The 26,823-nt window shown below is 53.9% G+C and overlaps 1 protein-coding gene across 7 annotated transcripts in view; it reads right to left on the bottom strand.

The window, feature by feature from the left end:
• LTBP2 (latent transforming growth factor beta binding protein 2) overlaps nt 1–26,526 on the bottom strand; it is a 100,090-nt gene extending 73,564 nt beyond the window's left edge. For all 7 annotated transcript variants that reach the window (XM_082383843.1, XM_082383837.1, XM_082383838.1 and 4 more), the window contains exons 1-3: nt 25,909–26,526; nt 19,076–19,146; nt 6,159–6,405 (exon numbers count right to left, since the gene is read on the bottom strand). In XM_082383843.1, the coding sequence (XP_082239969.1) occupies nt 6,159–6,405; nt 19,076–19,146; nt 25,909–26,381 (791 nt within the window). In that variant the 5' untranslated portion in view covers nt 26,382–26,526. The remainder of the gene's footprint in view (nt 1–6,158; nt 6,406–19,075; nt 19,147–25,908) is intronic.
• Nucleotides 26,527–26,823: the final 297 nt, after the last annotated feature.

Here is a 26,823-nt window from a genome sequence, read left to right as displayed (position 1 = left end):
GCACCTGCTGCCCTCTCCCCAGGTACCTCATTTGATTCTAGGTCATCCATCTCCTGGGCAAATGGCTTGCCCTTCTGTCAGGAAGGATGCCTGGGTCCCCCCTGCGGCGGCTCCCGGTGCAGACTGGCAGAGACCACCCCTCGGGGCAGAGTCCCCGCACCCCCTGTAGGTGGCCTGGCAAGGCCTGGGGGTGAGGGGAGGCCGCACTCCCGCAGGAAAACTGCGGCCTCACCCTCCGCCACAGCAGGTTAAAGGTCACACATTGGGAAGCCCACGAGGGCCCGAGTGGCGACGACGTGGGGCTGAACGATGCCGGGTCCTGCTGGGGAGGCGAGTCCTATGCCACCCACCCGCACCCAGTGGCCCGGCGCCCACCCCCGAGGCCAGGCCTGCGACGGGAGCTGCACTAGTGCCCCTGCCCTTCCTCCGTCTCCCTACTGACAAAGGCCCCCCGAGGGGCCGGCCACTCCCACCTCGGAGCCTTGTCAGCAGAGTGGGGACATTGGGAACCCACTGCAGGGCTTGTGAGAGTAAAGGAGAGACCGCGGGGAGAGGGCCAAGCTGCCCTCAGCCGGCTTGACTCCACTCTACTCTGGGCCCGTCGTGTTCGAGGTGCTGGAGATACATTGACAAAGAAAACAGATTACAGCCCTGTCGTCCTGGGCCTGACGTTTTACTGAGGTAAGAAATAAGTACATAAGTAAAATTCGTAAGACGTTAGTGCTATGGAGCAAAATAGTTGGATAGGAGTAGGGAGTGTTTGCGGGTGTGCGGTGTAAAATCAGGTGAGCATAGGTGGGGTTCCCACTGAGAAGCGAAGACCTGGAGGGGGAGGGAAGCAAGCCATGTGTGTATCTGGGAAGAGGGTTTAATGTAGGTTGAATTGGGTCCCCGACCCCCCAGAAGGTTTCTTGAAGTCCTAACTGCCAACCTATGAATATGAACTTATTTGGACATAGGGTCTTTGCAGATGTAATTAGTTAGGGTTAGAGGAGATTATACTGGATTAGGGTGGACCCTAAACCCAATGACTGGTGTCCTTATAGAAAGAATACCCCCCCCAACACACACACACACACGATATGTGACGACAGAGGCAGAGATTAGGGTGATGCAGCTACAAGCCAAGGGACACCAAGGATTTCAGGGAGCCATCAAATGCTAGGGCAGAGGCATAGGACAGATTCTCCCTCGGAGCTTCCAGAAGGAACAATCCTACCAACACTTTAATTTTGGGCTCTGCCCTCCTGAACTGTGAGAGAATACATTTCTGTTGTTTTAAGCCGTTCTGTTTGTGGTCATTCGTTATGGCAGCCCTAGGAAAGGAACACAGGGCTCCAGGGAGGGGGGACAGCAAGTACAAAGGCCCTGAGGTGGGAGCATCTCTAGCATATCTGAGGAAAAACCAGTTGTCCAGTGTGGCAGAAGCAGAGTGAATGAGGGGAGCGAGTGGTGAGAGCTGATGTTGGAGATGTCAGAAAGGTTTTGGGGGCCAGGTCATTCATATAGGGCCGCCCTTGTGGCAAGCCCTTGATAAGAGGAGCTATTACACTGCAGATGGAGGGTCCCAGCTGGCGTGGGCCGCAGTGTGTGGATGTGGCTGACCCCCATGATCTTTGTCCCCCGGTATTATGCCTTTGAATATGTATATAAATGGCAAAAGGAAATCAAGGTTGCAGGTGGAATTACAGTTGCTAATTAGCTGACCTTAAAATAGGGGAGAGTGTCCTGGGTTATCAGGGGGCCCATGTAATCATATAGGCCCTTAAAAGTGGAAGAAGGCAGAAGAGTCAGTGAGAGATTCAGCCGAAGAGGGAGGCAGAGGGCAGAGTTAAAACATGAAGAGTTCACCTTCTGTTGCTGGCTTTGAAGAGAGGAAGGTGGCCACAAGCCAAGGTATGTGGGTGGCTTCTAGATGTGATGGCCCTCAGGTGACAGCCAGCAAGGAAGTGAGGCCCTCGGTCCTACAACTGCAAGGAAGTGAATTCTGCCAACAAACAACCTGAATGAGCAAGAAAACAGATTCTCCCTAGAGCCTCCGGGAACTCAGCCCTGCTGATACCTTGACTTTAGCCTGGTGAGCCCCGTGTCAGACGTTTGACCTATAGAACTGTGGGATAATACATGTGCATTGTTTTAAGCAGCTAAATTTGTGGGGTGTGCAGGGAGGAGGAGATCGAGAAGAAGAGGGAGAGACCGACGGGGACAGTAAAAAGAAGGCTGACGCCAGCTGCCTTCTCAGGGAACAGCCCGCTAAGAGCCACGATCATGGGGCCCACAGCTTCCCAGACATCTCCCTCCCAGCCCCGCTTGTCCACCGCAACACTGTCCTCCAGGCCCCTTGTTGTCCAAGCGCTGATCAAGCCCGCTGAGGATGTCCCCGGGGCTCCACCTCTAGGTCCTCCTTAGTCCTAGAGTAAACCCAGTGGAGGTCCCTCCCATTCGGAGAATTGTTGTTTCACCTCCCTCCCCCCCCTCCCCCATAGGGCTGGTGAGATGGTCTTGGTGGAACAGCCAAGCCAGCCAAAAACCACTATTGGTGCTACTGCTGGATCACACCACCCCTGAGACTGGGCCTGGGCTCTAACTTCTCCCCAGAGCAGGTCTGCGCACACACACACACACACACACACACACACACACACACACACAGGCACCCCAGTTTTCTGTCTGCTTTTTGCCACACAAGTCCTCATGGCAAAGAGAACCAGCCTGCTGATGGCTAACACGTATTGAGCACTAACCCATATCAGGCACCCTACTAAGTGTCCTACTCAAATGGTCTCATTTCATCCTCTCTGCAATCCTACCAGGTGGAGACTATTGACTCAGAGATGTTAGGATATTTTGCACATGTTAGGATGTTTTGCCTGATGTCACACAGCTGGTAAATCCAGACTTGGACTCCAGGATTCTCTGAATCCAAAGCCCAGGCTCAGAACCTCACTCCTCCAGGGGTGGTCCACGGGCCAGCAGCATCGGCATCACCGGAGACCATGCTAGAGACGCTCACCCCAGACCTGCCAAATCAGAAGCCGCCTGTTAACACGTTCCCAGGTGACTCGCAGGCCTGTTTCAGTCTGAGAAGCACGGGTGTAAAGCACTGTTTTCCAAGGCCTGCTGGTCCTCGACTGTCGTAACCACCTCCTCCCCCAGTCTCTCCAGGCCCTTCCCCAGCTGCCTCGCTCTTGCTCCACAGGTGGGGTAGGCTGTCTGCCCAGCCTGGGGAAGAAGTCTGAACCCCGGGCTCGGAGGGAGTCTGCAGGCCCCCGCGGCCAGTCCAGGCTGCAGCTGGACAACATCAATCCACGTCTGGCTCTCTGTAGGGCGTGCTGCCTGCTGCCCGAGACTCTCCTGACCCCTCCCTCTCGTCTTCCTTCTGAGACACATGTCTCTTGGCCTCTGTCTAGTGCTCTCCTGAAGATGGCCTCTGGCCATCACCAGTCCCTGCAATGAATGTCTCTCCTCCCTGAACATTTTGCACCGTCCCCGCCCCCGCCAAGAATGCCCTCTGCATTTATGTCACTCCCTTATCTGGACACCAAGGGCCTGTCCAAGTTGCCATCAGGAGAGAGTCCAGCGGCTGCTTGGGAAAGCTGGCCAAGTTCACAGGAAATGTCTGACACCACCAGGCAAGTGGGATTTGGCCTCCCAAAGCAAAACACAGCTGGGCCAACAGTGGGCCGCTTGGACTTTCCCAGATTTCATGGCATTGAGGCGCCAAGGCAGAGAGAGAGAGAGAGAGACATGGAGAGAGAGAGAGAGAGAGACTGGGCTGGCCTGGAGGCTGCAGCTCATTAAAAACATCACAGTAGCCCCTGGCCAGGGAGTCTGTGAAGCTCAAAAAGGACAGCCCTGCTGTGGGCCGGAGACCTCACCCCAGGCCTTCCTCCTCCCCTGCCTCTCGCACACAGCAGACCTTCGCCGGGGGACTGAAGCCTCACAGAGCTGGTCCTCCTTCCCTCCCAGCCTCCTCCCCGCCCAGCATCGAGCCTCGTCCATTTCTTCACTCAACTTGTGTTGACTGAGCACCTACAGGGTACCAGGTGCGGTATTAGGTGCCAGGGACACGTTCATGAAAGAGGAGGACACAGTAGTCCCTGCTCTCAGGGAGCTCCTGGTCCAGTGAGCAAATGCACAGACTGTCCCGAGGCAGAGTGAAAAGCGTGACACTGGGGAAGCACGGAGCCTCCCGTCCTCCCGCACTCGGAGCACCACTGAGGGTGGTGCCCTTGGTTCCAGGGCAGGGTGAGGGTTCGGGGCCAAATGGGCCCTTGGTTAGGTAAGTCTTCCGTTGGGAGCGAGCGACAGAAAGCAATGCAGATTGAGCACTTCCTGCAAGCTGGGACTGCAGGAGGCACTGTGGGGAAATCCAGTGTGAGACAGAGGCGCTGCCTTCCAGGGCGCGGGCCACACTGTCTGATTGCAGACTCAGGGCGCAGACTCAGCGATGTGTGTGCCACGTGTGCGCTGCAGGGGGTCAGAGCCTGGCGGATATGAGGGAGGGGGTGCTTTTTGGAGGAAGCAGGACTGGGCCTTGAAAAATAGAAGCGGGATAGGCTGGGAAGATGGGGCAGGGGATGTCAAAAGAGTTCTGGCTCAAGGGTACAAGGAACAGAATGACCTGCCAAGCAACCACCCCCAACACTCACTTGTGCACGCACACAGGGGATAAATGCATTATAAAACGAATGAATCCCACAAGCCAAAAAAAGAGCTTGCAGGGGGAAAGCCAGGCTGGAAGGACTCTGCTCCCACCCTGCCCCGGGGCTGGCCCTGGAGCTGCCACCTCTGGGGCTCCTCCAAGTGCCTTCACACCAGGCCCACCCACCTTGGACCCAGACCCGGGACCAATGAGAACAAGGCTCAGGCCCTGCCCAACTGGTCACAGCCAATTCCAGGCAGTTCACCCTGCCCCCTGCATTGTCCACCTGGCCCTTAGCTCTGCCCCCCCATCTCTGCCCCAGCATCCTAAGGCCTTGGCTAAAGAGTTTGGCTCTTCTGGTTTTAACTTTGGGGGCTCCCTAGGCCTTGGCCCAAGTTCATCTTTCTGTTCTTTCTGCTCCTGGCTGCTCCCGGAAACCACCTGCTTGTTTGGGTGGCCAGGGCCCTGGAAACCCCCTTACCAAGACCCTGGTCTGCCCCGGCCCCCATCGCCCCTCCCCCTTCAGAGTTGCTGGACAACCTTGAGCTCCTTTCCTTTCTCTCCTGAGCTTTCCCCACTGGGGACCTGGCCTCGAGGTCAGCCTCTTCTCCCTGATTCTCCCAGCTTCCTCTGGGAGGGCAAATCCTTTTTTCCCCCCGAGTTCAGCAAGACAAGGTTCAAACATTTCAGAAAGAACTTCCTAAGTAGGAAGCGAATGGAAAAACTACCTGAAAAACCAAAAGGAAAACACAGCCCCCAGAAATGGACCAGTTTACAAAGTTCAGATTTCCTGTCCTGAGCTAGGAAATGTCTAGCCAGGTTGGCTGGCAAGCGGGCCAGGGAATCCTGCCCATGAACACACCCCTTCCCACTTTTTAATCTTCTCCCTTCCCCTACATGCTCCAGCTGCCCCTCCGAGGAGAGAGGTTAGCACTGGGGGTGACCGAACTGAAGGGGCTTTTTCTGGCAGAGGAGTCCTTCCTGCATCACAGGGACCACAGGCAGAGAAGGGGGAGGCGGAGGAGAAACATTTATAGAGTTCACTATGTGCCAGGCACTGTTCTAAGCATTTTCCTCATATTAACTAACTTAACCCTTACAATACCATGATTATGATTATCACCATTTTCCCCAACTTACTGATGAGGAATCAGAGAGATAAGTAACTTGCCCGAGGTCACCCACCTAGGAAGTGGCAACACCAGGATTCGAAACAAGAGAGCCTGGTGCCAGGGATGTGCCCTCCTCAGCTCTCTCCCGGGGTCTGGAGAGTAAAGATTTCCCCTCTCACCTCCACTGTGCACCCTGCCCGAGCCTGTGTCAACCCCCCGTACCTGCTCCCCTGCTCGCCGCCCCTCTGGTGGGTTCAGGGGAAGGGGAGGAGAGCAGGAGTGGGGAAAGGAGGACTCTCTGGCCTTCTCCACCAGGGTCTTCACCAAACGGGCCGCAGGGAGAAGCCCCTCCAGAGAGGCTGCGCCCCCAGACCGGAGGCCCCACTGAGGAGGGCACTCACCTGGCCAGCGGCCGCTGTGGTGCTGGTGGCCGCGCCCTGGCTGTGGTGCTTTCTCTGGCCGCGCTGCTCCTGCGCAGGTTGGGAGACCCCTCGGCTGAGCGTCGGGGTGCCGGCCTGGAGTTCTGGGGGTCGAATTCCTCCTCAGGAATGACCTCTTCACAGCGGGCTCCGCGGAAGCCGGAGCGGCACACGCAGAGCTGGGGCCGGCTGCAGGAGCCCCTGTTCTGGCAGGGCGGCTGGCACACGGCTGGAGAGACAGGGAGAGGGTGAGGGTCGCCTGTCAGCGTCGGACAACCCATCAAGGACTGAGTGACCCGTCACACCGGCACCCCCCGCAGAACACCCAACATTGTGCTGTACGTATACTTAAGCGCTCCCTTTTTGTTGTCTGTCCAGCTGGGGACCTGGCCTGCTGGTGTGGCTTCCTCTTCTCTCTGCCTTTGTGTGTGCTGCTTCCCCTCCCTGGAGCTGTTTCCCTTTCCTCTCCACTTACCTAAGTCCTACTGTTCCCTCAAGGCCCCCTCGCCATCCCTGATGACCCACCTCCAGCAACTGCTCCCTCCTCTGAACAACTAGGACGAGTGCTCACCTTGCACACCACTCATGCCCTATAGGCCACCGTCAGTGTGACGGCTTTGTTATGTATGTGTCTCAACTCCCTAACTAATATGGTCAGCACCCTCAAGTGCAGCGACTGTTCCTTACACCTCTTTGCCTCCTTAACTCCTAGCATATGCCTAACAATGACACAATCAATATTGTTTTTATTATGGCAGCTACTATCTGTTCGGTGCTACAACATGCGAGGAACTGTGCTCTGCATACACTGTCTCATTTAAGCTTGAAACAATCCTATACAGCAAGTGTGATTATGATTCTCATTTTACAAATAATGACTCTGAAGCTCGGAGTGGTTAAAAGATGTGCCTGAGGTCACCCAGCTAGGCAATGGTGGATCAAGGATCCAATCCAGGTCTGTTTGATGGAAAAGCCCAAGCTCTTTCCACCCCACCACCTCCCAGCAGGGCTGAACCATCTCTAAACCTTGGCCTGGAGCTGTTGATGAAGCAAAAGGGATCTGTTGGCTTCAAGTCAGCCTCCGAATGCACCCTTGGCCTGGGAAGCTGCACATCCCAGGTTGGCTCTGGTGGTGGAGACCACAGACCCTCAAACCCATCTCTCTCCAAAGCCCATACAGTCAATCTTAGATTGAGGGAGGATGTTTACCAGCTCCTGCATTCATTCAGTGAACATTAACCGAGCACTCACTAGGTGTGAGGCTTGTGGTAAAGAGGAGCCCTCTCTCAAGGAGTGTCCTGTTTCACATGGAAGCCAGGACATAGGTCATGTGATAAGTGTCGGCCAGAGTCTCTAACCCAGGCTGAGGTAAGAAGGGAAAGTCAGGGAAGGCTTCCTGGAGGTGGTGATGCTGACCAGAGACAGCAAGGATGAGTAGATTGGGCATCGTGTCAAACAAGGGCAGCCTGTTTACTCAGGGGAGAGTGGGGAAATCATAGGTCTCGCTGCAGGATTCCAACCATGAGCTAGATCCTGAGGCTAGAGCATTTTCCTCAGTGCTTGGGCATCCCTTCCTGGCAGCCCCAGGCCTCCAGGTAAGTAGACTGTGTGAGAGAATTGTAAACCTGAGCACTTCCCCAAACACAAACTGCCACCTTGGCAGGATTTTGGCCTATCACCTGGCTGCCACTCCACCTGCCCAAGCAGAGTCAGCCCCCATCTGACCACCCGCCAGGCCACTGTCACCACCACCACCAGAGACACGGTCTGCTGGGGCCAGCCCTGTAGCCAAACCAGGGCCAGCGAACACTGGGGAAGCAGGTTTGCCCAGGACAGGTGTCAGCCCTGGTTTATTTTAGGGAGGGAGTAGAAAGGGAGGGCCTGAGTGGTCTCCCATATGGACCACAGATGCTACATCACTCCCAGCCCCTCAGATCCACACCTCTCTGCCAGCAAAGCCTGGCATGGGCAAGGGGAAGGTCACACAGCCCCTCCCAGTCTCCGTGTCTCTTCTACCTCTGCGTGGGTGGTCCCTGCCCTTAAGACAGCCTTCAAAACCAGTTTAGCTTCTGTCCTTCCCCTCCTGGGCCCCAAGGATGGCCCATCCTTGACTTCAACAGTAAGATCTTTCTCTCTCTAGAAACCCAAGACCCCAAATCCTGCAAGCCGAGCCCATGTCTTCCTGAGACTCGCTTACTTCTGGTTCTGCCTTATTCGCCAATACACCCGCAAACATTTAGTGAGCACCCTCTCTCGGTCAGACTGGGTGCCGGACGTACAAAGACAACAAGGCTGGTCCCTGGGTGGAGGAAACTCTGCCAGGTGGGGGGGTTCTCAGAATCATGGAAGCCCCTTGCCCCCAGGCGGTTAGGTCCTCAATGAGGACAAGGGTTGGCAGACTTTGGCTGGTATGATGAATAGCTCACAGAAAGTGGGTGTTTGGGGGGAAACTATAAAATTGGCATTTACATATGCACGTAATACTGTGGTTGATAAAAGTTCTAAAAGGCTTCCAAACCAGTCAGACTTGTTGGCAGAAATAAACCCATTTGGGAAGATAAGCTTTCTGGACCAATCGTTTATGAAACTGCACAGAGGCCAGGTCTGCTAAGAAAGGGCCTCCAAGTGCTGGGTTTTCAGAGCCAGCTCTCACCAACTTCATTTGTATCCTCCTCTGTGTTGTCTTCATAAGTCTCAGCAGGAAGTGATTTCCTCACTACAGTGTTCAAGCGTTTTGTTCTGAGCCAAGCATCTGCATTATGGGATTGGAGCATAAACTCCTCTCCTCTCTCTCCACTCCCCCAAAAGCCACCCCGCAAATGGCCCCAAATGGTGGCTCCAAGTTCCTATCTATGAAAGGCACCATTCTTAGGACAGTTTTTACTGGTCTGCCATGAAACAAGAAAAATAAAAACAGTTTTCTGTGTTTCTTGTAATGCTATTTTTTCCCCACTTAAAAAGTGTTTTTTATTTTGAGATTATTATTTTATTACTTTTCTGGTGTTAAAATGTTCTTTTAAAATTAAAGGTGATGGCAAATGGTAGTTTGTTTTTCTAACATCCTCACTTAGCAAAAGGAAAAGCTGGCTACTGTACTTTGGTACCTAAGATGTTTGGGGATATTTACTGGTGCGTGAAATCCAAAAGAACCCTTTGGGAAGGAGGAGGGGGCGATAGTGGTCATGTGCCTTTTGTTAAAGGAAACTGCAGCAAAATATTCCTAAGTCAAATGAGCACAGATTTCAAAACTGAAGTATCAGAAAGGGGATCAGCCATCGCAGAATCGCCCCATGGCAGGGGTATTGCATAAAGCAAGGAAGGAAATGCCGAGGCACCCCGGAGAGGCAATTTCATGCAGTGCTGTGGGAATTTTAAGAGAGAAAATTCCCAACCATGGCAGGCTGGGCAGTCTTCATGTTTTGCTCTTGGAGCCTCATTCCTCCCATTTTCCCACAAGGGCAGAGGTCATGCCTTATACTTGAGAAATCAACACAGGATGGGGTATATGGCTTTAATGAGTCTTCGGTGATTGATGATTGGTGACAGGTTAGCAAGCGTGATGCCACGAGGTCCATGTTTAGCCATCGAGGACACACCCAGCCCCTCCCTGTCAGGGGCTGGCATCCTCAGAGCCCGAAGGTGACGCTGCTCCCAGCCTCCCTGTGCCCGCTCGCCAATGCCAGCCTTTAGCCATTCATAATTTGGGCTCCACCTGAGCCCTGGCTTCTCCACACTCCCCTGGCACTATCTTTCTCACTGAGGATTGGACATGTGGAAAGTTTCAGCTTTGGGAGTTCAGCTCTGTGGAGGTAGCAGTATGCCAAAAGAGAAGGGAATAAAAAGAAATCTCCCGAAATTACTTTGAAACAAGAAATAGAAGGCATCATTCTCCCCAACTCCCCCACTCCTGGCTGTGCCCCTTCTACCTTCACTCTGCTCCAAAACAGTCAAGCAGAGGTTTGCTCAGATTTTCCGAACAAAACCTCTGCCTTTGGGAGGAGACCGAATGCACAATGGGCAGGCCTGGGGGAGAGTCTGGAAACAGCTCCCACCATGCAGGCTGCTCCTACCATCCACTCAGAGCCCTTGTGACCAGCGACTTGGTAGCAAAAAGAACATGGGGTCGGGAGTCAGAAAGGTTTGGCTTGACCCCCTCTCAGCCACTTCCCAGCTGCGTGACCTTGGGCGCGTCTCGTCTCACTGAGACACCTCAACCAGTGCCTCAGCTGTCTCATCCATAAAATGGGTCTGACAATTCCTGCCTCAAAGAGTTGTGTGAGTCTCAACAGAGATCATGGAAGTACTTTGTACTCTCTAAAGCTGTGCTGTCCAATGCTGTCTAATGCTGTAGCCATGAGCTATATATGGCTGTTGAAATGGAAATTGATTAAATAAAATTTAAAATTCCATTCCTCAGTTGCACTAGACACATTTCAAGGGCTCAAGAGCCACATGCGGCTCATGGCTACCATGTTGGATGGCAAGACATAGAACATTTCCACAGAAAGTTTCCACAGAAAGTTGTATAGGACATCAATGCTAAGTTAAAAAACAAAAAAACAAAAAAACCACACACCTAGTGGCAGAAGCAAGAGGGCTTCTGAACTTCTCTGCCATGACGTTTTTCCCAGGAAAAGGCAATGACAAGGCAGGCCCTGGTTAGAGAGACACCCCAAGCACTGTGGTGCAGAGGCAGGGCTGCTCTTCAGGTGTTAAATACAGCCCGGTCCCCTCTCTACCTCCTTCCACCCCAGCCAGGTAGGGCTTTTGTCATCAGCTCTCTCTCCTGGGATCTAGAGGTGCCGTCTCCCTCCGTCAATTCCATTAGGTGAGGCACCGACTTTAGGGTGGGCCCCTTAAGCCTGTGCCCTCCTCCGAGGCCTCCAGTACCAGGCCCTCCTGTCTGGGAGATGAACCTACCTTCCAGATTAGACTCTGGGCCCCGCACCCCCATACCTGAAGCTCAGCTGCTCCTCAGATTAAACCTCCATCTTTCCTAAACTCTGTGTCAGTGGGACATTAAGGACCTCCCCACTGAGTACCTGATCCCTCCCTCAGGATGGGGCCCTGTCCCTTCCACACCCAGAGACCTTTCTAGGCAGGACGGTCACCTACCACCCTCAGTGCTGCCCTTCCCCGGGCCCCCCCTCACCTTAGAACCCTACCTGGAGGCCTCAGTTTGCCCTTGGAATTCACTTAACTGGGGGTCTACCTGTGACCCTGAGCTGTTTCTCCACAGCCTTGATCTTTGGTTTCCACAGAAAGGGGACCCTGATGTCAGAGCTCCCTGAGGCCAGGAAATCCCTCACTGGCCTTCACACACCCTCAGAATCCACCGAGGACTCATCCTCTCCACACCCAAGCTCTGCACAGGGGCTGTGTCCCCCAAGCCCCGACCTCAGCCCCAAGCCCCCAGGCTGTGGGAGAAGTCAGGTCCTCAAGGATTCGGCCCATTCCCACCACAGCTGTGCTGGGGTCGCAGCTCAGGATGGCTGGAAACAGCACTGGGGCTCAGGGGCCAGCCAAGCACCCTGCTCCAAAATAGCAGTTGTGTTCACATAAAAGCCTTTAATGAGAGAAAGATGCCGTTCTTGGCCCCTTGCGCACGCTCTGCAGACGCCGTCTGGCAGGCCGAGAGGGCCTCTACCGTTTGGCGGCCGGAGGGGAGGAAGGAGGGTTGTGAGTCAGACCTTGGCCCCAGCCCCTCAGCATGGACCGCCCTGCTAATTGCATTAACAAACACCGAGATGCTGGGCCAGCTGGGGGCCAGGGGCTGGGGATAGAGAGCAGCCCCAATCCCCACCGGCTCCAGCAGGCATGAGGAGGGGACCACTGGGCAGGGCTCGTGGCCCAGGGCAGAGGCCTGGGTTTGCCTCTAGCTCCTGCCCTAGAGCAGACAAGTCACCTGTCCATCTCCATCACAGCCCTGAGGGCTTTGTCTGGGAGGAGGCAGGGATTTAAAGGCCTCAGTGCCAGAGAGGCCGGGGAGATGAGAGAAGATGGGGTCCTGGAGCAGCCCCCATCAGGGACAAGCCCGGGGACCCAGTCTTTTCCAGGGGAGCAGCTCCAGGGCATGGAAGACAGTTCTGTGGCTGGCATGGAGCCATCCAAGCCCTTCTGCAGCCACACCAGCTCCGTGCCCAGGACCCATAAAGGTTGAGAGGGAAGGAATACACCATTCCCATTTACAACTCAATGAAGGCGAGGGCAGAAGTGTGGAGGAGAGAGCAGCCTTATAGTCAAAGAGACCTGCATTTGAATTCCAACCCCACGACCTCAGGCAAGTTCCTTCACCTCTGCGAGTCTCAGCGTCTAGAAAATGGTCCTGCGTCCAACAGTTACTATTTGCTTAGGATGGTAAGCAAGACAGACAGTGTCTTTTTCTTCATGGAGCCTCCAACTTAGAGAAATTCATAAAACAAGCAAAAAAACAAGCAGAGGAAGAGAAATTGGGATATGAATGATGGAAGAAACAATTAAGGGGCTGGGATCCAGAATAACAAGGCTGCTGGGGGCAGCTCTAGACAGAGTGGTTAGGGGGAGCTGGAAATGAAGACAGGGAGCAGCCACATAAAGAGACAGGAAAAGCAAACAGAGAGGGCAGCATGTGCAACAGCCCGGGGGCAGCACATTCCAGGAACCCAGGCTGGATCTGGTGAGCGAGGGGCTGACAGACAAGGCTGGACACACCACCACAGGAAGGTTTCAATAGGGATGTGTTATGATCTAATTTACAGAGAAAGAACTGGAGAGCAAGGGGGACAGTGGGAGCAGTCAGCCAGCTGCAGCAGTCACCGAGGAGAGCGTGCTGGTGCCCAGGACTAGAGAAGCAGCCAGCGGGGGGGAGGGGGTGGGGGGGGCCGGAAGCAAACAGACTCTCAAGAGATTTAGGAAGTAAAGCAAACAGTGCTCAGGGATGGACTGGATAGAAGCCTGAGCAAGAGGAGGTGTCCTGAATGGTCTGGCTTAAGCATTCACACAGATGGAGATGCCTTTAACAGGATGGGTAAGACCTGGGCAGGGATATTGGCTCAGAGGGAGGGAAACGATGCGCTCGCTTGGGACAAGTTGGGGTGGGGGTGGCTGGGAGGCATCAAGAGCAGATGTCGAGGAGGCGGCAGGACGAAAGGAGCCTGGAGGTTGGAGGAGAGATCTGGCTGAAGATGTATATAAATCTGAGTGTCATCAGCCCAGAGACGATGTTTACATCCATGGGAATGCATTAAATCATTCCAGGAGCAGTGCAGGGAGAAAGAAAAGAAGAGGACCCAGAACTCGGTCCTGGGAAACCCAGTGTTTAGTAGCTGGGTAGAGGAGAAGCAGCAGCCAGGGACACAGGAGGGGGCCAGGACAGAGAGTGATGTGATGGCCACTCACAGGGTGAAGGGAGTTGAAGGGTTTAGCGTGGTCCCTGGCACAGAGTGAGCACTGCCACTCTTATTGTTGCGTGTTAATTGTCTGGCACAGTGTCTACTGGTACCCAATAATGGTGGGGGGGCGATTAATGCTGTGCTTGCTTCATATGGCCCCCTCTTTGCGTGGGGGATTTGGAAGATCTGGGGAAAGTCCTGAGGCAGCCCAACATCAAGATGTTAGGTAGAAGAGGAGAAGCCAACCAAGGAGGTGAGAAGAGGCAGCTGAGGATGGCAGAAGAAAACCTCCAGGTCACCTGTGAAATCATTCACCCACTCAGTCCTTTAACAAACATGTATCCAATAGGCACTCTGCTGGTATCAACAGGATACAGCCCCTGGCTTCAGGATCCCCTGGATAAAAGCATCTCCTAAATACTCCTTTAAGCAAAAAGCCTTGGGGGCATACACCTGCTTACCAGGAAGATCTAAGGTACCTCTACATGGTCAGGGGAGAGATGGGCAGTGTCTCTTGCTAGGTCTGTACCCTTCATGTTAGTTGGGTCTCCACTGAAGTCATGTGATTATTCCCCTTAACACCTTCCACTTTCCTCTCCACCACTCCCACCAACTATTGAGTTTCATCGGATGGTTCATCCAGAGATGAGCCATATGTAGACTCAAGCCTCTGGTTCCTGGCAGTTCCTAACCAGTCAGTAAAGAACCTGCAAATCCCACCCCTGCCCTGACCCTTTTCCTCAACATTTGTTCAGCACTTCCCATTATGAGGTCGATTTCTTTGCATATATCTCCTCTGTAGATTCTTATAACTACTACAGGTGCTATTCTGATCCTCATTTGACATATGGAGAAACTGAGGCTTAGAGCAGTCCAGCAACGTGCCTGAGATCACCATGCTAGTAAGTGATGGAGCAAGGCTCTGAACTCAGGGATTCTGGCTCCAAAGTTGGTTGGCTATAGTCTTGCCCTTTGGGATGGGGTCATTTACCGGGCTGGAATGGGTGGGCCAGGGGAACTCCCTCAGGGAAGCCCAGGAGAAGCCCAGATCAGGAGGGATGAGGGTCTTCACAGCGCTGAGATGTGGCCCAGAAGGCATGTGGTTCTAATGGCCCCATGCGCACACAGGCTTGGGACTAAAAGGCAAGCACAAATGCCTAGGCCATTCCAGGGTCTCCTGAGCACCGTGGGGAGTTTTCCAAAAGGGCTGATGAATCCGGGGCTGCAGAAGGGGACTTCTCTGCACAGGCCAGGGAAAGGCCCTGTGTTATTCAGTACATTCTTGTTGAGCCTTTACCTTGTATCCAATGAACACTTGCCACTGTGCTGCATGTTGTGGGCTGTTAGACAGTCCCTGCTCTCAACATCAAGGCCAGACGTGTACAGAACACACAGAACATGCCAGGCCTTGAACTAAACACTTGCCCTAAGTTATCTCATTTGTTCCTTAGAATTCTCTGAGGCAGGGACTAATATTAGTCATATTTCACAGGAAAAGAAACTGAGGCACAGGAAGCTTAAGCATCTTGCCCGGGGTCCTGTAGCTAAGTGATGGAGTCGGCATTTAAACCCAGGCAGGTAGCACAGCCTCCTGGATCTAGGCTAAAATAACAACTAAACTTACCATGTTCCAGGCTCTCTACACACACTTGCTCGTTTCCCAGGAGCACGGTGTTAAGCCCTATCCTCTGGAGCGGGCTACCTGGATTCACACCCAGGCTCTACTGATTGCCAGCTGCACGACTTGGACAAATAGTTAACCTCATCTGTAAATGGGGATAAAGATCAAGTCTAGTTTACAGGGTTGTTGTGAGGATGAAAAATTAATAATAAAGTTCTGACGCACAGTAAGAGCTACAGTGTGTTATTATTATTAATTCTCAAAAACAGCTCTATAAAGATTGTCATAGCCACTTAATAGGTGAGGCGCTATGGCTGGAAGAGGGCCAGGCACTTGCCTGAGAACACAGAGCTGGGATTCAAATCCATGACTCCTTGAATCTGGCACCAGAATCTAAAGCACATGCTCTTAACTTGGAGCCTTACTGCTGGGATGGAGGGGAAGATGGTAATCCACCTAGCCCCCTCCTCAATAGCCTTCTCCCCAGAACAGCCCCAGTCCCCATGCATCGAAGTCGAGATAAAATGAGAAGCCAAAGAATTCTTCAAATCCTCTTCCAGTGTGAGCCTTCAGAAGCCTCCCAAAGGCTGTGTGTGCATTGGGGCAAGCCAGTCTGGGAAGACTGGACAGTCTTCCAAAAGCCCTAACTGTAAACAGGACCCAAGCACCCCACACCCTGCAGTGCTTCCCCTCAGCTGAGCGGGCTGGCAGGCCCCAGTCAGCTGCCTCCACAAATACATAAACACATAAATTGTGTGCCAGAGCTGGCAAAGCCACAGAAGAAAAGGCAGATACCAAGACTAGAGGAGGAGATGGGGGCGCAGCTCCAGACCCCTCCAGGGTGCAGAGAGCAGCTGGGCTTCTAGCGGTGGACACCTGCAGACACAGTGGGTCCCCAAGGTCCAGTGACTGGACAGGGATGAAAAAAGGGGCCTGCCAAGGAGATGGCTGGTATGTTACAGCAACCTCGGAGTCTGTGAGAGGGGCAAGTGGGAGTCGGGAGTGGTCCAGGGGACAAAGACCATCACTCGCTATGCATGGGCAGTGGGTTGGACCCACAGATATCTGGGAGAGACCAGGGGATGGATTGAGTCCCCACACTGTTCTGGGACTAGACTTTATTCTTGGCAGTTGGGGGGATGTCACACACCCCTCCCTGTCACTACCCACCTGCGGCCAGGCCAGGAGAGGCACCCCACATATGGGAAACCACTAGGCCAGAGTCATGAGCGTGCCCCGGCGTTGGCAGCCTCTTCTTCAGCCAGGAGGGCAGCTGTGGGGAGGGGATAGGGAGACGCAAACCACGGGGGAAGCAGGAGAGCCAGCTGACAGGGCGTGGAACCAAGAGCCCCATATTTGACAGAGCTCAGGACCTAGCCATCCAGGGCCAACACCCCACTGCCCACGTGGTTCTCATCAGGCTCATTAGCAGCAAAATAGCAACAAGCAAACAGCGCTGGGCCCAGCTAATTAGCACACAGACCTTCAGTGGGCAAGCCAACTTCGTGTGGGAAAGGCTAACGCCCACTGGCAATTCCTCCAGGAGCGCTGCCAGCCTGTGTGCCAGGGTCACAGGTATGACCAGGGGAGCAGCAGAGGGCCGGGGAGAGAAACAATGGGGCTGAGGCCCCCGGGGTGGAGTGGCTACTGACAGCCGGCTGGAGCAGCACCCCCTGCTCAGGGCACGAGGGTGCACACGCACGGCAACTCTGACAATCTGCAGACTCACCCAACCTCGAGTTTCCAGTGTTGAAACTCCAGATTGGCAGAGAATGATGCTGGAAAGTCATGAGAAAGTTAGGAAACTGAGAACCTTCAGGGCTGAAGGGCCAGAGCAAGGCCCATGCCCAGACCCCTTGGGCAGCTGTGGAGAAGCCCACCCACTCTGAAGCCACCCTTCCCAACTTCAGCTCAAACCTCAGCAACACTCTCTGCTAAGCTCAGTAGAACTTATGGGCCCTCCTCTTCATCTCCAGCCCCAAATCCCACCCCAGGCCTCAGCTCCAGGACTCGGAGTAGTACTGTCTCCTCGGGCACGTTTCCTAACCAACTGAGCCTCAGTTTCCTCGACTATAGGTAGGATAGATGATCAGTAAATACTCATGTTATAGGATTGGGAGACTTAACTAAGATGATGTATGTGAAGAGCTTAGCACAGTGTGGGGCATATAGTAAATCCTCGGCTGTTAGCTAGTAGTAGTAGTAGTTGTTGTTATAGTAGTAATGGTGGTAGCAGTAGTAATGGTAGTAGTAGTGGTAGCAGCAGCAGCAGCAGCTGTAGTAGTAATGATGGTAGTAGAGGTAGTAGTAGTAGTAGTAGTGGTGATGGTGGTAGTAGTAGTAATGGTGGTAGTAGTGGTAGTAGTAATGGTGGTAGTAGTGGTAGTAGCAGCAGCAGCAGCTGTAGTAGTAGTGATTGTAGTAGGGGTAGTAGTAGTAGTAGCAGTAGTGGTAGTGGTGACGGTGGTAGTAGTAGTAGTAATAATGGTGGTAGTAGTAGTAATGGTGGTAGTAGTGGTAGTAGCAGCAGCAGCAGCTGTAGTAGTAGTGATGGTAGTAGTAGTAGTAATGGTAGTGGTGATGGTGGTAGTAGTAGTAGTAATAATGGTGGTAGTAGTAGTAATGGTGGTAGTAGTGGTAGTAGCAGCAGCAGCTGTAGTAATAGTGATGGTAGTAGTAGTAGTAGGGGTAGTGGTGATGGTGGTAGTAGTAGTAGTAGTAATAATGGTGGTAGTAGTAGTAATGGTGGTAGTAGTGGTAGCAGCAGCAGCAGCAGCTGTAGTCATAGTGATGGTAGTAGAGGTAGTAGTAGTAGTAGTAATGGTAGAGGTGATGGTGGTAGTAGTAATAGGAGGTAGAGGAGGAGTAACAAAGGAAACAGTAGTACACGGCCATCCCCAGTTCACAGATGCAGAAAGTGAGGCCCAGAAAGATGAGGTAAGATATCTGGCAGCAGAGTGTGGAGATTAAGAAGAGGGACCCTAGAGTCAGGTTACCTGAGTTCAAATCCTGCCATTTCCAGGCCATGTGACCTTGAGCACGTGACTTGTCTGTGCCCCAGTTTCCTCACATGCCAAAAGGTGAGTGGCTCTCCCCGCCCCACAGGACGTGTGAAGTGAGTCTTGCACAGAGCGAGTGCTGCGTAGCTACTGGCTCTCGTGTTGCTGTCACCTCCTCCGAGGGCGCCACCAGTGGAGGCTAGGGCACAGAGCCCGGCTCTTCCTACCTCACTGCTTGGTCTCCACATAACTAAGATGACTACCCTCTTTTTTCTCATCTGGGCCAGGCTGCCAGGCCCTGGAGTGGTCCAAAGGAAGACTGCTCCAGATGCAGGGTGAAAGCCTCATCTGACCGTCCTGGTAGGATGCCCGCCAGGGGCCAGGGGCCAGAGCAGAGGTGGATTCCCCTAGCACAGCGCTAGGAGTGGTCCCCCCAGGAATGTGCAATGCAGAGGCTCTGGGGCCAGGTGTGTTCCGCAGACCACAGGGGTATGTGAGCACCACAGGGCAAGTTGGGGAGGAGCCCCAACACAGTGGAGAAGCAGGTGGGGAATATAGGAAGCTTTACAAACAAGAGCGGGGATTTTATTTGAAAAGTCATCTTCAGTTGGAGCCTTTTTTTTTTTCGCCATGCCATGCAGCTTGTGGGATCTTAGTTCCCCAACCAGGGATTGAACCCAGGCCCTTGGCAATGAAAGCGCCAGTCCTAACCACCATACCACCAGGGAATGCCCTGGAGGCATTTTTCAATCTCCTCTCTTCCACTGCCTCCCCCCTGGAGAGGGGCTACCTGCTCAGGAGGCAGATTGGGGAAGACACTTGTGCTCCCCGCACAGGTTCTGGAGTCCCCATGCCCCGCCCAGCTCAAGGAAGAGAGAGGGAGAGGGTGGATGCGGTGGAGGCACTCACGTTTGATACAGTGGTTGGTACTGTTTGCCGTTGTCCATCCTGGGCAGCACTGTCCCCCGCAGACATTCCTCCTGCGGGGTCACCAAAACAGGGTCAGCATAGGGTGCTCAGAGCGGGACTATTCACAGAGCCCTTCTGATGGTCCCACCCTCTACAGGCAGGGCCTGGGGGAACTCTGCCAGGCCGGGCACTGTCCCCCTTCTCTAGGGAGGCCGCATGGCCCATGGGCGGGTGCTTTGGGATCCTTCACATCTAAGATTGAATCCTGACTCTGCCATTCTCTGCATGAGCTTGGGAAGCCTCATTCTTTTCATCTGTACAATGGAGATAATAATACCTGCTTAATGTTGTTGTGAGGATTAAATGAGATAGGATGTATAGCCCCTGACACACTGGCACAGGGATCACGAAGATGATCAAAAAGCAAGTTCAGAGTGGCTCAGTCACTTGCTAAGACTAAACAATAAGTAAACGCCAGAGCCAGATTCAAACCTCAGCTGACCCAACTCTAAGTCACGCTCCAACTCCACATGGTCTCTCACCAAAAAATTATCACCATGGCCCTTGCCAACAAATTCTGATAATCCAAGGGAAGCTGGAAAACACACACAAAACAGCCTTAAGGACATACATATGCATCACCTACCAACAAATGCACACTGGGAGGAGCCTTAGCCCTCTGGCAGGCTGGTGCCCGGTCCCACGGAGCGCTGGGTGGGACAGAAGGAGCCGGAGCTCCAGAATTTCTCTTTAAGAGGAGCTGAGGAGGTGGCAAGCTGGGAGGAAGATGGGGCTGGGGACTCGGGGTAAGCTGCTCTGCATGGCGAGCACATTTTTTACTTGGGCAGGCTGATGGAACTTACTTGGTGGGAGATAGTCCTTCCCCCAGCTACTCCTTGGTGCTGGCACCGAGACACCTACAGGAGACACTGACCAGCAGTTGCCACCGGGGCCACTCACCCAACTCACCCAAACTCTGCCCTCAGGTGTTGAGCGAGGCCCCTGCAGCACCAGTATCCTTCACCCACCCTGACTGTCAGTCTAAAGACCCAAATGCCTGGACAGAGGTGACTTCCCGAGAAGGGCTCTATTTGGAGAAGACCTCTGGGGCCCTGACTCCTCAGCTCAGGCTGGGCCTGGCTCTGCTTCACAGACCCCATCATTACCATCAGAAATTGTCTACTGAGCACTCGCTGAAACTCAGGGTGAGGGGGGCAGCAGAGGTACGGAGCCCAAGAGTGAGGTGAAGGACAGACCGGGGGCCATTCCTGTGACCTTTGTGGCCGGCATGGTGGGCATCTGGTCCCACTTAGGAGTTTGTTTGACATTTGTGTGGCCCCCAAAGCTTGTGTGGTTTTTGAAACCTTACGAAACATTCAAAATAAATTCCTTCAGCTTGAAAAAGCTGAGGCCCATTCCTGGCCCTTTGGCCCAAAGCTGTGGGGAGCTGCCTCCCAGGGAGGCCCCAGAATGTCCTCCCAGCCAAGGGTTGTGCCATTTCAGCCACCTAGAAGCCTCTCTGGACCGCTGCATTCATCGGTTTCCTGGTTCCCCGAAGGCCTCTTCCCCATCAGGGCCCAAGTCACTGGGTTCTGGGGAAGGGGCTGGTCCTCACAGCCAGGGCTTCTGAGTGTGTGCTCTGGCGGGAGTGGGGACTACCCACCCATTGGTGAGTCATTACCCCTCTGGTGGTGACAAGGCCTCTTAGATGCCTGAGAGGTCTTTGAGAGGGAAGCAGACAGCATGCCCTGGGAGTTTTCTAAAAACTAGGGTCTGTGGGAGTCCAGAGAGCACGGACTGAGGGGCCCACCTGGCTGAGAGGTCATGCAGTGGATCCCAGCTCAAGGAGGCCCACTGAGCCTGCTGGTACCCTAGATGCCTTCAGAATGGCTACGGAGCTGACTGTAGGAAGGCAGCAGCTCGTCCTGCCCTGCCCGACCACGGTAGAGCCCTCAAGGCCGTCAGGGCCCTGGTGAGAACTGGTCAGAATCAAAGCTGCCAAGCAGGGGGGCAGGGCTTGGCTAAGCGGGCACTCGAGAGGGCTACAGAAGCCCAGCCGGAGTCTTGGGTACAGGCTCAGGGAGGTGCCCGATGGGAGATGACCACTCCGTGGGCTCTGGCTAGTTGGAGAGAGCAAATGAGCCTGACTAGCTGGGGCCAACGACTCAGTGGCTCTGACTGTCTGGAAGATGCCACTCAGAGATTATATAAGCCCAGCCTTCCAGGCCACACCACTCAGCAAACATTAGCCCAGGATCCAGCATCATTGCCCAACCCCTCTGGCTAACAGCCTAGGACAGCTGCTGTTCCACCTGGAACAAATCTGGTCATACTGGTCCTTTGTTATAGATGCCTCAAGGCTCTCCACTGGCCTCTACAAAGCCAACCGGACCCCTCCTGCCTGTGGAGTCTAATTGCCCCCCTTTCCCCCTTATCTCCATGGCCACCTACAACCAAAACTATGATCCTCCAAGTATACGAAGTTTGTTGTCCCCCAGCTGCACTGTATGTGGGCACATTTTGATGCCTTTGCTTAAGCTGCTCTCTCTGCCTAGACTGCCTTCCCTCTCTTCTTTGCCGACTGAAATCCGTGGCACGCTCCAAGACTTCCAGATCAAATGTCACCTCCTTTGTGTAAAACCTCCCCTGACATCTACCCAGCCTTCCCCATTCTCCAGCCGCCACACCATTTAGCACTGATTATCTCAGGCTGTTGGTGTATGTCTCCATCTTGAGTACCTTGAGGGTTCTTTCTTATTCCTCTTTGTGCCCCTAGAGTCTAACATAGTGCCTGACATGTGGTGTACTTTTAATACCTCTTTGTTTCACTTAATCCAATGTTTCCCAACACACTTCTGGTAGGAAAGGGAGTTTGACGGTTCCGTATTTGACGTTTCCATAATCACAACATGCAACAATGCTGAATCACACAGCGAGAAAGTGATTCCCTTATTTTTTTATTTTATTTTATTTTTTTTAGTGATTCCCTTTTTAGTGATCGTTCTAGTCTGATTAGATCAGTGGGAAAAAATCCCTGTCGGAGGTTGGGTCTTCATGCCTGGTTCTCTCTCCAGCACTTGCCAATTGCCCTTTCCAATAGGGAGAACTACAGGGCTGAACTTCCTATGATAATGGTATTTGACTAGACTTTGAGAACATTTTGTTTTCATTTCAGTTTCCCTACAGTTTTCTCTTTATGACAAGTGGTACTATTTTCAGCTTATGATAGTGATATAAAGTGTCCTTGAAAATGGATTTATGTAGAAAAATGCCAAGCACTGTTTGTAATACCAAAATATGTAATTCATCTAAGTGTCCAAAAACAGAAGGATGGATAAATAAACTGTGGTATATTCAGACAATGGCATAATAACCAACAATTAAAATGAATAAACTTGGGCTTCCCTGGTGGCGCAGTGGTTGAGAATCTGCCTGCCAATGCAGGGGACACAGGTTCGAGCCCTGGTCTGGGAAGATCCCACATGCCGCGGAGCAACTGGGCCCGTGAGCCATAACTACTGAGCCTGCGCGTCTGAAGCCTGTGCTCCTCAATAAGAGAGGCCGCGATGGTGAGAAGCCCACGCACCCCGATGAAGAGTGGTCCCCGCTTGCCGCAACTAGAGAAAGCCCTCGCACAGAAACGAAGACCCAACACAGACAAAAATAAATAAATGAATAAATATTAAAAAAAAAAAAGAATAAACTTGGGCTGATTATATTAATGTAGTTAAATTTCAAACATCTAATGAGGATTGGAGAAAGCAAATTGTAGAGGGATAATGCAGCATAGTACCACTTATCTAAGTTTAAAATATGCAAAACAATATTGTGTATGTTATGGATGCATGCATCTGTAGTAATGGTATAAAAACATAGATTGGAATCATGGGTAAATTCAAGGTAGTGGTTAACTCTGGGGAGAGAGAGAGACAAATTTATAGAAGATATTTCGACTAAAAAAATCAGAAGCAAAATAGGCCCAAATATTAAGGTTTGAAAAAGCTGGATTGTTAGTTGTATTATTTCCAATACTTTTGTAGGTTTGTATAAAACTTCATAATATAAAATACTTAAAAATAAATAAAACACAAAATCCTGTTATTTTAATAGTTTATAAATTTAAGAAAATAATAGAACAAGGAGGAAAAGATAGAGGAAAATATTATGAAGGTGGTATGCTGTGAGGCTAAGCTTAAGAAACACTGAATGCTGGGAAACAACGGCTTAAAAAGTTTCCTGTGGACTGTGAATTTCAATAGTGCAAGAATTGTTTCTGCTCTGGTTACACTGTGTCCCAGACACCTAGCACTGTGCCTGGTGCACACTTAAAATCTTCATTGTGTGCAATAAAACCCCACTAACATTGCAAGTTCCACGGAGACAGAGGCTGTCTTGGCCACTGCTGTATCCCCATGGTCCAGCAAAGTGCCGGGCATATAGGAGACCTTCCAAACGTTTGTTGAATGAAGAATCCCCAGTAGTGGTGATGCAATTCCAAGCTTTACCAGCAGGTGGCACTTAGTCCTTGGCCCTGAGCAATTCACAAGGCAACTGCCAGAGAGGCCAGCCTGGCCAGAAGCCATGAGCTAGAATGGACTTGGGGAGAGGAAGCCAATGGACAAGATTGCCACTCAGCCCCTCCCCAGATGACTTGGAGTGGCTAGCTGGAGTGCCAGAGGAACCCACCCTTTATCAAAGCTGCAGAAAATAATCTGGGGGAGGAGCCAAACCCAGCATGTGATGTGATGTGTGCACCTGTATATGGCAAGTGCTTGTGGGTGGCACCCAGCCCAGGTCCTTACACACCTGTGTACATCTACCAGCCTTATCATGGTGACAATCTGCTTTGCTCATCACCACCTCATTTCACAACTGCGAATAGTGCACCCTCCCACCCCCACTCCACTATCCCATCTCCCCCCAACTCCCACCCGAATGCTGACGGTATAAGCTCCTCCATGATCTGGTTCAACCTATGCCTCCAGCCTCAGCCCTGTGGCTCCCCTACACCAGGGTGCAGTCCTGCGCCTAGGCCAGTGCCAACAGTGAAAAGCCCTTGTCTTTGGGCAGTGCTACACCTCGGCACCCCACTCCTGCCACCTCCCCTCTGCTTCCCCACACACCGCCCCTCGAACCCCAGGGGCTCCTGCTCACAGGGCCTCCTTCTCCTCCGGGCTCCTCAGCCACAAACGTCCATTCCTTTATGCTTAACATGAAGCTTCTGGTACTAGAAAGCATGTTCACCAGTGCATATCTGTTCATTTCTCCAATTCGATTTGAAGTAATTGAGTTGCCCTCCTGGCAGGAACAATGCCTTTGTCTCGGGGCCGCATCCCCTATCCCAGGCCCTGCACACTTGCTCTTAAGAAGTATGTATTCACTTGCACAGGCCATTAACACCGGCTGATCCTCTGTGTAAGCGACTTGGCAGTGCTCGGTCTACTCTGTCTGCCGTAAGCTGGGCCTTCCAAGGGCCGCGGGGAATTCATTCACTCACTCAACAGATACTTAACAAGCAGCAACTATATACGAGCACTGTTCTAGGCACTGGTGACACAGCAATGTACAAAACAAAGCCTCTCTTTTCATAGAGCTTACATTAGCGTGGGCTGGGAGACCAGACCATAAACACAGAAACAGAAACATAATATGTCCAATGGGAATAAGTGCTATGAAGAAACGTAGAGCAGGGTGAAGGAAGAGAGAGGGTGGGGCAGGAGTAGTCAAGAAGGTCTCTCTAAGCAGAGAAACACAGGAGAAGAGTGCTGCAGCCTAGGAAAATAGCGAGTGGAGAGGCAGTAAGAACATCCTCGGGAGTAGAACAGGGGTTGCAGTGTCCTTCGTGCTATGAGCCAGGGGACTGAACCCACCTGGCAAATCGGGCCCAAGCCAAGAAGGGCTGCCAGGTTCCTTCCCAGCCTCCCCGATGGTGTCCCCACGCAGCCCCGCACTGCCCGGGCCTCCAGTGCCCCCCATTCTGGAGACACCTGTCATACTCGGGCAAGACTGAGCCTCCCGCAGCCATGACGATCTTCAGCAGGGCTGGGGGTTACTGGGGAGCCTCTCCCACGCTGCGAGGGAGCCCCCGGCAAGCAGCTGGTAGTCTCAGGGTAGGGGGGAGACTTAGCCCTGCAAAGTGCGCGAGTCGCGCTGACACCTAGCTGCACAAGGGCCCACACAGACCCACTCCCCCACGGACCCACAGGGCCGCAGCCACATCGCGAGCAGGCTTCCTGCCCAAAGTGCCCCCGACCCCACGCCCACTTCCACGTCCAGCCATCCGCGGGCCCAGGCCGACCTCTGCCGCAACCCACAGACCCGTGCCCCCGCGCAGGCTTCGCTGCCAGCCTCCGTCCTGGAGATGCATCTGCCCTCGCGCTCTGGCGCTCCCGGCATCCTCCACCTACCCGCGCTCTCAGCCCGCTCAGCTTCCCCTGGGCCTCAAGCGCGTGGAACGCCCACCCCGCTGCCCTCTCCCCGATCCCTTTCAGATCCCCGCACCGCTACGGGCGTCAGCAGGCACCGGTTGGAGGCGGGAGGGAGGAGGGCGGGCGAATGCACTGGTGCCTTGCGAAAGGATTAACGTCGGGTCTGGGCGAGCTGGTACGAAAGGGTGTGGGTGGTGTTTCTCTTTCCTCCAAACTCTTTGCGAGTGGGTCAGATGGAGCCCCAGCTCCGGGACCTCGGTCTGTTTCCCCGCAGTACTGGGGACAGAGGGATGAAAGGCGGAGCCCGGCACCCTCTCCTCTAGCCTGCACATCCCTCTACGAACGAGCGTACGGGAGACCGGCCCTCGCTCCCCCAGCCCCCATGCTTCCCTCTCCAGTGCTCACCCCGTTAGCCGCCCTCGTGCAGCCCGCGGTCGCTGCGCGCTCCCGAGGCGCGGGAGGGCCGGGGGGGCCCGGGCCCGGGGTGCGGACTGCTGCTGGCGCAGGGGCCGGCTTCTCCAGGTCTGCGCAGGTGGCTGGACTCGCCGCGGCTGCTGCGCGCGGGGCGGCCTCCTGGCCTCTGCCTCGGCGGGCCTGCTGGGGCTCCCCCAGCCAGGTTGGGTCCGCTCCGCGGGCGGCAAACCCGGAACGGGCACGTTCTGCTCCCGGAACAGACTGTACACCTTGGCTGTAGCCGCTGCGGGGTGGTTGCCCCCGGGGCGCCGCAGCCGACTCGCGTCCCTTCCAGCCGGCTCGTATCTTCCCACCGGGTCCCTCTGAGCATGACCCATGCCCACGAAGAGAGCCAGGGTGAGCGGCAAGAAGCTCCTCCAGGGGTTCCGACGCCTGGGGCAGCGGGTGGTGGTTGGGGGCCTCATGGCGCCGGGGCGCCCGGAAAGCGGCGCGGGCGGGTAACTGCCCCGGGGCTCGCAGTCTGTGCGCCCGGCCGCCCTCTGGCTGCGCTCTGGTTCCCTCCCGGTGGCCCGCCTCTCCCCGTCTAGGGGGCCCCGAATCAGACTGCGGGCCAGGCTCTCCGTGGAGCGAGGGCCAGGCTGCGGGGGCGGCCCGGGGCTGCGCGCAATGAGCCCGGCGGCCGCGCTCCGTCTCTAGCTGGGTGGGCACCGCTGTCGCACCTCCGCGCCTTCTCCCCGTCACTGTAGCCTCCTGAATGGGGACCGGAGGCTTTTATTTTTGGAAACCTCCCCCTGATTTTTCGTCTCTTTTATCCACACCGTGCCCCCTCCTCGGAGGGACAGCTCAGCCCCCCCATTACGGGAGAGGGAGAGAGGAATTCCAGCAACACCCACTTTGGCACTGGGA

This window comes from Balaenoptera borealis (genome assembly GCF_965194805.1).
Source record: "Balaenoptera borealis genome assembly, chromosome: 3".
NCBI lineage: Eukaryota > Metazoa > Chordata > Mammalia > Artiodactyla > Balaenopteridae > Balaenoptera > Balaenoptera borealis.
The sequence above is the reverse complement of the archived record's forward strand: the minus strand, read 5'-3'. Positions and strand labels throughout refer to the sequence as shown.